Raw genomic sequence first — 9,520 nt, 5'->3', positions numbered from 1 at the left:
TGAAATAAATAGATCCACCATTAAATTCATAAATAAAATATGTGCATGTTGACGCATTAACGTACGCGATTAACAAATTATGATTAACGTTTATTAGCACAAATGAATGGCACCTCTCGGAGCAGCAGGGTCTCCCTGAGCGGTGCAGTCGTCCACAGACACCTGATTGGTCGGTTTCCTCTTATCCCGTGGGAATTTACAGCAGAAAGAAATATTCAGTCTGTTTCAAGTACTTTAATCTTGTTTTTTATTTTCTGGTTTAGATCACTTTCTCACAAAAGTGCATTTTGATCATTTAGTTTTGTGATTATTCACAAATAATAAGCAGTCGGCAAATATGTAAATAAAAAAAAATAATTGCAAATATCCCGATTAATTTTGCCCCAAGTTGATTCCCGGCCCTAAAATAAATGTGTCAGTAATTATTTAAAATTGGCATTAAATAAGTAAAAGTGGAAATTAATAAAGAAATGTTTAAATATATGTGGCATTAAAATATTAAAAAGCACATTAAAATATTAAAAAGCACATTAAAATATTAAAAAGCACATTAAAATATTTCATGACATATTTGATTATTTCATGGTAACTGTAGACACGAGGGACAAAATGAAATAAATACATTTGATATGAAATTATTAAATAAATGTGTCATTAAATATTCAAAATTGGCATTAAATAAATACAAATGTGTCAATATTTAACTAAAATTCAATTTTGAATGATTTAAGAATCATTTCTGTATTTTAATGATTTATTAATTTTAATTTTATTTATGAATTCTTAAAGGATTTCATGGTTCGGGGATTTGCCAACATAGTTGAATAAAATCTGACTTTAATGAAAGATAAAACACTTTTTAAACTCAACGATAGTTGGGATCTTAATGAAGTTTTACATGTTTACAGCACAGAGTAAACAAATGTGTATTCATGTCTGAAGAAAAGTCGTCCCCGATATCAGTAATTTTTAACGTATAGATTCTACACAATCAAACACCAAACTGTTATTTCTCCTTTTTTTTAACTTAAGGTGTTTTGGGTTTTTTTTTACAGTTTGAATAATGTTTAAAAAAAATGATTCTAAAGTTGTTCTAATTCTTAGAAACCTGTTTGTATTCAGGAGAACTGAGGAAGATTTTACATTTTCATTCTTTAATCATCTATTTCTTACTGTCATTGGAGTGTCGATTGATCCAGGCTGCTACACTTGATTCATTTTTTTACACACTAGAAAAACTTTAATGATTCCAGAAAGACGGAGAACATTTTTATTTTGGTGTTTTTATACAAACTTTTTGTCTGATTTAATAACGTTAACTATCACTCAGGTTTAGTTTTTAACAGTTCATTTTTAGTCTTTTGGGTTTGTTTTGTTGGACTGATTCTTCATATTTTTTATCTCTTTTCCCGCCTCTGGTTCCCTCACAGTTTCAGGACAAAAATTGGTTTATAAATGTTGCAGTTTATTGACAAATTCTATTGATCAAATTACAGAAATGTTAAAAGGTGAGTATAAAGTAAGAGGTGAGAAAGTAGTAAAAGTAAACTAGCTCAAGCTTTAACTCTCGTATAACCAGCTGAAGAACAGTGTTCATCACAAGTCACACTTCAACACTGTGACACATGTCTGTGTGTTCTGTCCTGGAACACAGAAATCAGAACCAGAATTAAGGCGTTCCCGATTATTAGGAACATTTTCTATTTTTGTAAAGATTATGGATTATGTTCAGAAATAATTTCAGGGGTCAGTTAATTAGCTGGATTCATTTTGGTTTGTTAGGTTTACATTTCTGGCAGAGATGCACCAACAACAGAGAAATGAACTCAGTTGAATCTCTGCTGACGTTCCACTGGCTGCTGCTTCAGCTGCTCTGAGGTCATCATGTGGGACTTTTACTTTGAAAGGAACGTCTGTCAAAAGTAAAAAAAGACAGTTTTCTTGTAATGTTTGTGTTTTATTTATGCAAAACGAACAACACTTCATTTGTTTATCATAATACTAACAACAGCATAAATACAAATCTGTCTGTTTTTTTAAAGACTGAAGGAAGACTTTGTGGGTCCTCTTGGGTTGGAGTCGGTGAGAAATCAACCTGAATGGTTCTTTCAGACTTGAAGGTTGCAGACTCGTGTTCTATACATGCTTGTCGTACTCAAGCGTACTTCATTAAATAAACTCCTGGTTTGTTCTGTGGAAGAACTCTCTGTTTCTGTTGGTTTCTGGTCTGTAGATCTCCAGGAATCTTCTTAGGAACTGATGAACGTCGGTCATCTCGTGATGGTTTTGTTGTTCGGCTGCTGCTGCTTTTTAAAATAACACATTTCTGTAATCTTCACAGAAAACATAATACTAAACCTTTTAAAAACACTAGATAAGTTGTATTACCTGCAATATTGCAAGTGTGAATGCTTTTTCCTGAAAATGGAGACGCAATTTACTTTAATTCTTGAAGGGATTTGTTGAAATTTGCTAAAAGACTGGAAAGTTAATTAAAAGATCGTGAGAAGTTGACCTAAATTTTGTAGTAAAATTCCTTAGAAACCCTTAATCCATGCCAATTAATAAATATTTAGTATGTTGCTTAAATATGAGCTAAACTCCAAAATAGCCTAAAATTCCTCAGTAAACCAATTAGCCTAAAGGGCTAGCATGTTGCTAATAGAAGCTAAGCTCTAAATTAGCCTATAAAAACCTCAGTAGATCCAAATTCCCCAGATGAGCTAGCACAATGCTAATAAAACCAACAATAAAGTCGTGTTCTAGCACCTCCAACACAACATTTGGACGCGTTCAGCTTCTCTCCTGAAAGCTGCAGCGTCTTCCATCGGTCTAACCGGCTGCAGTCCACAGCGATCTCCACCAGGTTCATGTCATCCACCAGCTGACGTCACCTGGTTGTTTTGGGACCAAAAAGGCTAAAGCAGGAGGAGCAGATGGAGTTCAGACCGTGACAGATGCAGTGCGGCGAGCGACTGCGGCGCTCATGAACACGTGCGCAGTCATCTATCAGCAGCAGCATCAGCCGCCACCGCAGACCAACTGACGGATCGATGGCGGGACGTTAGTCACCGTTTCACCAGGAAGGAGGCTCTCCTTCTGCCCCGATAAGAATCGCTTACATCCTTTGAAAATAAATAAATAAACAAATAAATAACATCCAGCGTGGCCCTGATCGGATTACCGGGAGGGAGGAAGGGCAGGCCGAGCCGCCGTGAGGTATGGCCCAACAAATTGGAGCCAACAGTTGGGCTGGAGAGTCCATTTTGGGCCTAATTTACACAGTGAGGAGCATGAGCTGAATCTAATCTCATTTCCATCAATTTTGCATTTTGGCCCTTTTTTTTGCGCTCCCCGGGGCTTTTAGCGGGCATCTGAGGTGGAGGACGGTCGGCGAGCATTACCGTGTCAGAGATGACACAGTGAGGACCTCATTACTGCAGAGCGCCGTCCTGCAGGCCTGCTGCAGCACACTATGCTAATAGGTCAAGAGCACAGAATCGGCCCAGACAGGACACTTAATGGATGTTTTATCTGGAAGTCGGGAGCGGCAATCTCCTCTGACAAGACGTGCCAAGTCAAATTTAGTGATAAAGCGCTTTTAACAAACAGGCCAGCAAATGCTTCAGGCAGGACAAAGGACGCCAACACGCGCGGCGGCTTGTGCTGAAATGTGGGGCCTGCTGGCAGACAGCAGGAAATCGTTGAAGGGAAGAAACACGGCGAAGGAAAAGTTGTCTGAGGACAAACGGGGACGACAGCGCTTCCTGGCAGAGCCCGAACTCATTCCACTTCCTGCAGAGAAACGTCCCCCTCAGACGGCTGACTTCCAGCTCCTGAGCCCAAACCGGGCCTGACACCGGGGCGGCGGCGGCGGCGGCGCTGCTTCCCCGCTCTCTCCTGATTCATTTACTCCCTGTAATGCAGTTATGAAGCAACGGAGAGCAGCAAAACAAAAGTGCTTAAAATAAGGCCTAAAGAGACGGGGGGTGAGGGGGGGTTCTACATGGTTCTACAAACTGTTAGCATGGAGTAAGCCTGCCCTCATTTCCCATCATCCATCTGTTTACCCTCTCCCACTAGCTTACAGCCCTCACATCCCAACAAAAATGGCAGCCATATCATCTCCATCCAGTTCTGATCCAGATCCCGGCTCAGACGAGGAAAACAAAGACGTTCATGGATCTATGCGTCTCCATCAGAACGGGGCGGAGCTGGGAGTTTGTGGCCCCGCCCAGTTTGTTTTCTATGTCACATAAACAATCTTTTTCAAACTCCATTTTATTGTCTGGTTCCACTGCAGCAGCTGTTTCCATCCAGACCTTCTGCTCACCTGCCAGGTGTGACCATCGAGCCTTAATCCTCACCTGCTGGATAATGACGTTTAGGAGGCCTCACTCAGGTAGACAGGGAGCAGAGCAGCAGGCTGTGCAGCATCTGGGCTGGTTTGTTTTGTTCTTGATCCTCAGCAGTCTTACACTGCTGGGTTTGGTATTTTAGTTTGGGGTCTGGTAGTCTTAGTTTGTTTGTTTGTTTGTTTTCTTGAGGTAGTTTTGGTTCGGCAGCCGTTAGCAGGAGCTGCTGACTCAGACGGTCGACATGGCTGAGCCAGCAGTGTAACTGCTACATTTTCTTTTGACTTTAATGTGTATTTTGAAGGTTTAAGATTATTTTAGAATGTGTAGTTTTCCAAGCCACCGTTAGATGGCGCTGAGGTTAGCTAAATCAGAAAGCAGAGACGTAAATGAGTAAAAAAGGAAAAGAAGAGTTGAAAGAAGTAAGATCCGTTGAGAAGATCAACATCCATCAAGAAAAGAAGCCAAAGAAAAGAAAAGAAAAGTTCTAATTCCTGTTTTGGCAGTGTACAGCCAACGAGGTATGTTTATTGTGAGTGTGAACGTTTATTATTGAGTTTGTATTTACTTTGTTAAGAATTAATTGTTTTGTTTGTGTTTTTTATAGTTTTCACGGTGTGTAAGACATCAATAATTTCACCTGTAAAAGGAAACCACTTGTGTCTGGACTCGCTGCACGGGAATTACAAGCAGTCTCCATGATTTATTTTATGTTTCAAATGTTAAGCGTAATATTCTTCATATGTGTTCTGTCATCAGAAGAATGCTGATGTTAAAATGACCAAAAACACCATTTTCATCTAAATGTGTCTTAAAATCTTAAAAATGAAACTCCAGATCTCAAATATTTGACTTTCAACATTTCATTAAAGAAAAATTCTATAATTTTATAGGAAAAAAAATGTGTTTTGACTCTTTCAGCTGCCAAAAATTCACTTCTGTGACTTAATTTGTTCCTTCATGCTAATATTTTACTCTAAACTTGCTTCATAACTCAAAGAAAACTTTTCATCTTTCATCCTAATTTCTGTTACCTTGTAATTATTTGAGAAATGGCTTTTAGTCTTTATTTTGTATCTGCAATAAACTTTTTTGTTTAATTATCGTAGGATGACTGAGATGAAGACCCCCCCCAAGACAATTTATCGAGGTTTTAGACTAAAAACAAAATCCTGATCTCATGCTTTAGTATTCCTTCAAAAATACATAACAGAAGAACTCTGGAATTGTTTATCTGCATTCATGCATTTGTTTCTTTTGATTTTATTTCAATCATTGTATTAATTATATTGTTATTTATATTTAATATTATCTTCTGCTGCTCAGACTTTGTTCTAGCTCTCTATTTACAGTATTCAATGTTGTCCTGCCTCATGTTTTGGATTTCAACGTTCCAGATGGAAAATGTTTTAATCGTTTTGAATTTTCTCAGCACTAAAACAAACCCTCCCTGGACCACAGCTAAATCTTTGCTCTGACCGAATCGGTTGTTCTTCAGAACTCCGGTGGAACCGATCATACGTGTGGAGACAGGATGGACACGTTTGGCTCCAGCTGCTGTAGAACAGAGTCTGCACCCTTTCACAATAAAGTGAGTCCGTCACTCATATGAATCCAGTCTGGAACGAGGAAAGATCGAACCTCCAGGTTTGATCTGATGGTCACAATCGGAGCAATTTAGAAAAGGAATTAAACTTTATTATCATTTCTACTGCAATTACTGCAAAAATCTACAGTAGAACTTTGAGAAATGTCTCATCATTTTCATCTCCCAGCAGATGAAGAAGCTGAAGAGTTTGTAAAACAATAAATTATTTTTAAAAATCCTTTATTAAGCATTTGAGACTTTGTGAATGAGGACTGTGTGAGTTGATACACAGTGAGGCTACATCAGATTCTCCTCCATCTATTCTGACAGTAGATGCTGCCCCTACAGGAGCATCAGGGTAATGCACAGGAAGTCCACATAAATTCAGCAAAGTTTTTATTCAAAAAGCACATAATCAAGAGTCAGAGATGCGTATACTTACATGTGTTAAATACATATGATCAGATACATACGGTGGGAGACGCTGTGCTCAATTATCTGCTGCACGTCCCGCCCACCTGAACCTTTTAAGATCAACGCTCCCGCTTCAGGGAGATCCGGTTGAAATCTGAGTCCCGTTTCTCCATAAAAGCTTCCGATCCTCGTCGGCGCTCGGGCAGGAGGAGGAGCTCGTCCGCCGGCGCCGACCGTCACCATCACTCAGGAAGATAAACACAAAAACCTTCAAGTCCGTTCCCATCGCTACACGTCCTTCTCCGCTCGTCTCTGAACCACTTCAAACGCCGGCAGCAGGACGAACACCTGCTGACAGCTGGGGGGGCGGGGTCTAGTTGGCCAGGTGGGGGGGTCTCTCAGGGAGGAGGGAGGTGAAGAAGGTGCTGATGAAGGACCACGCTGTGGTCAGTAAGCTGGGTTCTGGCTGAGCTGCAGCGGTCGGATCCTCTGGACCGCCGCCCCCCTCCTCAGCGCTGTCCTCGTCCTCCATCCCGTCATCCATCAGGCGCTCCTGAGGCAGAACACGGGACACGTTGGGTGGAGCCAGGGGACTGGATGTTATTAAAGCTAAAGCAGATCTCCGTTCTGCCTGCAGGTCGATCTGTACTGAAAACGACTTACGCCGGCAGGAGGCGGAGCTTACCATTTCCTGGAGGTCCTGCCGTCTTTCTGCCTCCCCCTGAGGAGCGCCGGCCCGGTCCACTCCTCTGAAGTTCTGCTGCTCCGGTCTGAAGATCGCCCATCCCGCCTGGTACCTGCAAACACAAACGCTTTTACTGTCTAACAACCAAAAATAAATACAAATATGGGAAGACTTTTATTCTGAAAGGCACAGCTGAAGCGTGTAGGTCTAACCTTAAAAAGGAAAACGTTCAAAAATAAAAACAGATTTTCCTTAGAACAGTAAAAACACAAAGTTTCCTGTTCTAGTTTACGTTTAGTTCAACGGATGCTAACAGGCACAACTGACAGGTGTGACAGGTGTGTCTCACAGATGTGACTGACAGGTGTGACAGGTGTGGAGGACAGATACAACAGGTGAGCCCCACAGGTGTGACCAACAGGTGTGCATGACTCCCAGACGCACCAGGTGTGACTGAGAGGTGAGACTGACAAATGTCCCCGACAGGTGTGACTCACAGGTAGACGAGCAGCATGGCGCCGGCCACCATGACGAAGCGGCTGAAGGAGGAGTAGAAGTAGACGATGCTGAGCAGGACGCTGGCGCGGGACACCGTGTACAGCCAGTCCAGCCAGTCGCGGTTCAGCTCGTCGTCGTTCAGCACCGGCCCGCCCTGCGCGTTCATCTGGATGGGGTTGGCCGGCTGGTCCTCTGGCAGGGGGTTGTGGGCGGGGCCGAGCGGCTGCACGGGCTCGTTGGGCTGAGCGGGGGGCAGTGGCGAGGGGGAGGGGGCGGGTGCCGGCGGGGCGGCGGGCTGGGCGGACGCCACGGCCGCATGGCTGAAAACCAGAGGAGCAAAAGAATGAAGACGCGTGACGAGACGCGTGACGAGACGCGGCGGCGACCTGGAGGAGCCACACTTACTACTGCAGGTAGTACTGACGCGCGTACATCTGCTGCCACCACAGCATCTGCAGGGGCATGTACGCGGGGTGGAGGGGCACGTGGGGGGGCAGCCCGCCGTTTAGAGGGACTTGTGCTGCAGCCGGCCTGTGGAGGGAAAAGATCAAACCACCTCTGAAGCCTCAGATCCACTCATGAGAAGGAAGACGACGACTGTCATGGCGGCTCTGCTCACCACTGGGCGTACGGCGGGAAGCGGTACCTCAACCCGTCAGAACTTCCTGGGATGGGGGAGGAGGCCGGCGGGTTCTCTGGGCTCAGCGAATCGTCTGAAGTCTGAACATAAACAGACGGAAACGGTCACCGGCAGCTGAAACACAAGGTCCGGTCAGGACTCCTCCCACTTAGTCAGGACTCCTCCCATTTATCCAGGACCCCTCCCACTTAGTCAGGACTCCTCCCACTCAGTCAGCACCCCACCCATTTATCTAGGACCCCTCCCACTTAGTCAGGACTCCTCCCTCTTAGTCAGGACTCCTCCCACTTAGTTAGGACTCCTCCCACTTAGTCAGGACTCCTCCCACTTAGTCAGCACCCCACCCATTTTTCCAGGACTCCTCCCACTTAGTCAGGACCCCACCCATTTTCCCAGGACTCCTCCCACTTGGACATACTGCTTCATTATTCTCTAAAGGGAGACCCCGAGGTCTCTGTAGGGGGAGGAGCAAAGATCCACACCGCCATGACCCACCCCTCCCTCCAGGACTCCTCCTAACCTGGAGGGGGCAGTCTCCCCCCTCCAGGTTAGTCTGCATGTATCTGGGGTGCAGTGACTCACGCTGGAGTCGGACGAGCTGGAAGGAGTCCGAGGGACCGGAGACGCTGGAGGACTGTGGGAGGCACACACCAGGTGCATCATGTGGTATTCGTCCTGCTGCGGGGGGGGGGCACCGGGGGCAGATGGAAAAAACAAAAGAGATGAGAAACAACCGAAAGCAAAAGTAGGAAGAAGTCCAGCCGGAGAGTTAAAACGCTCTGTGGGGGAAATCAGCTGTTTCTGTTCCACCACAAAAACAGAAGTCAACAGGACTGACTAAAATATATAATTTTCACTTATAAAATAAACTTTTGATGAATGAAATTATGTTTTCTTATAGTTTATATTATGTAAGAATAAAATATGTAAAAAAGTTCTACTTTGTTGAGATTTTTCCGGATAATTTTAATGATGAATTTAAACTCTTGTTGTTCTTATTTCAGCATCAACAGCAGACAAACGTTTCTCCTCTCAAACACGCCCAGAGCGTAAACATTCGGTCTCCAGACTCCTACCTTCCGGAGCACGTCTCCGAGCTGCAGGTGGTCCTGAAGGAGGCGTCCCGAGTACACCAGCCGCTGGTCCCTGGACAGCTGCAACACAGACAGGTGATCGGATCTGAGCTGGACGCCAGGTGTGCAGGAAATGAACCAGCCGCACGTCTGCGCAGACCTTCAGATCTGCTCTGCAGCTCCTGTGTAGCTGTGTTCAGATCCCAGCTCCAAACAGGAAATCTATATTAGCCCCGCCCCACACAGGAAACCTGTCTTAGCCCCGCC

General features: G+C 44.2%; 1 protein-coding gene and 1 long non-coding RNA gene across 5 annotated transcripts in view; one reads left to right on the top strand and one right to left on the bottom strand.

The window, feature by feature from the left end:
• Positions 1 to 4,982: 4,982 nt before the first annotated feature.
• Positions 4,983 to 7,219, top strand: LOC112136678. Its single transcript, XR_002917396.2, has 2 exons — positions 4,983 to 5,946; positions 6,995 to 7,219. It is a non-coding gene; the product is annotated as an uncharacterized LOC112136678 (long non-coding RNA).
• The window catches only part of herpud2 (HERPUD family member 2), a 5,514-nt gene continuing 2,316 nt past the window's right edge, over positions 6,323 to 9,520 (bottom strand). For 3 of the 4 annotated variants that reach the window (XM_024258547.2, XM_024258548.2, XM_024258549.2), the window contains exons 3-9: positions 9,257 to 9,334; positions 8,763 to 8,858; positions 8,160 to 8,260; positions 7,946 to 8,071; positions 7,540 to 7,860; positions 7,043 to 7,154; positions 6,323 to 6,910 (exon numbers count right to left, since the gene is read on the bottom strand). In XM_024258547.2, the coding sequence (XP_024114315.1) occupies positions 6,731 to 6,910; positions 7,043 to 7,154; positions 7,540 to 7,860; positions 7,946 to 8,071; positions 8,160 to 8,260; positions 8,763 to 8,858; positions 9,257 to 9,334 (1,014 nt within the window). In that variant the 3' untranslated portion in view covers positions 6,323 to 6,730. The remainder of the gene's footprint in view (positions 6,911 to 7,042; positions 7,155 to 7,539; positions 7,861 to 7,945; positions 8,072 to 8,159; positions 8,261 to 8,762; positions 8,859 to 9,256; positions 9,335 to 9,520) is intronic. The other variant, XM_036215812.1, reaches the window with a different exon arrangement.

This window comes from Oryzias melastigma, linkage group LG16 (assembly GCF_002922805.2).
Source record: "Oryzias melastigma strain HK-1 linkage group LG16, ASM292280v2, whole genome shotgun sequence".
Lineage (NCBI taxonomy): Eukaryota > Metazoa > Chordata > Actinopteri > Beloniformes > Adrianichthyidae > Oryzias > Oryzias melastigma.
The sequence above is the reverse complement of the archived record's forward strand: the minus strand, read 5'-3'. Positions and strand labels throughout refer to the sequence as shown.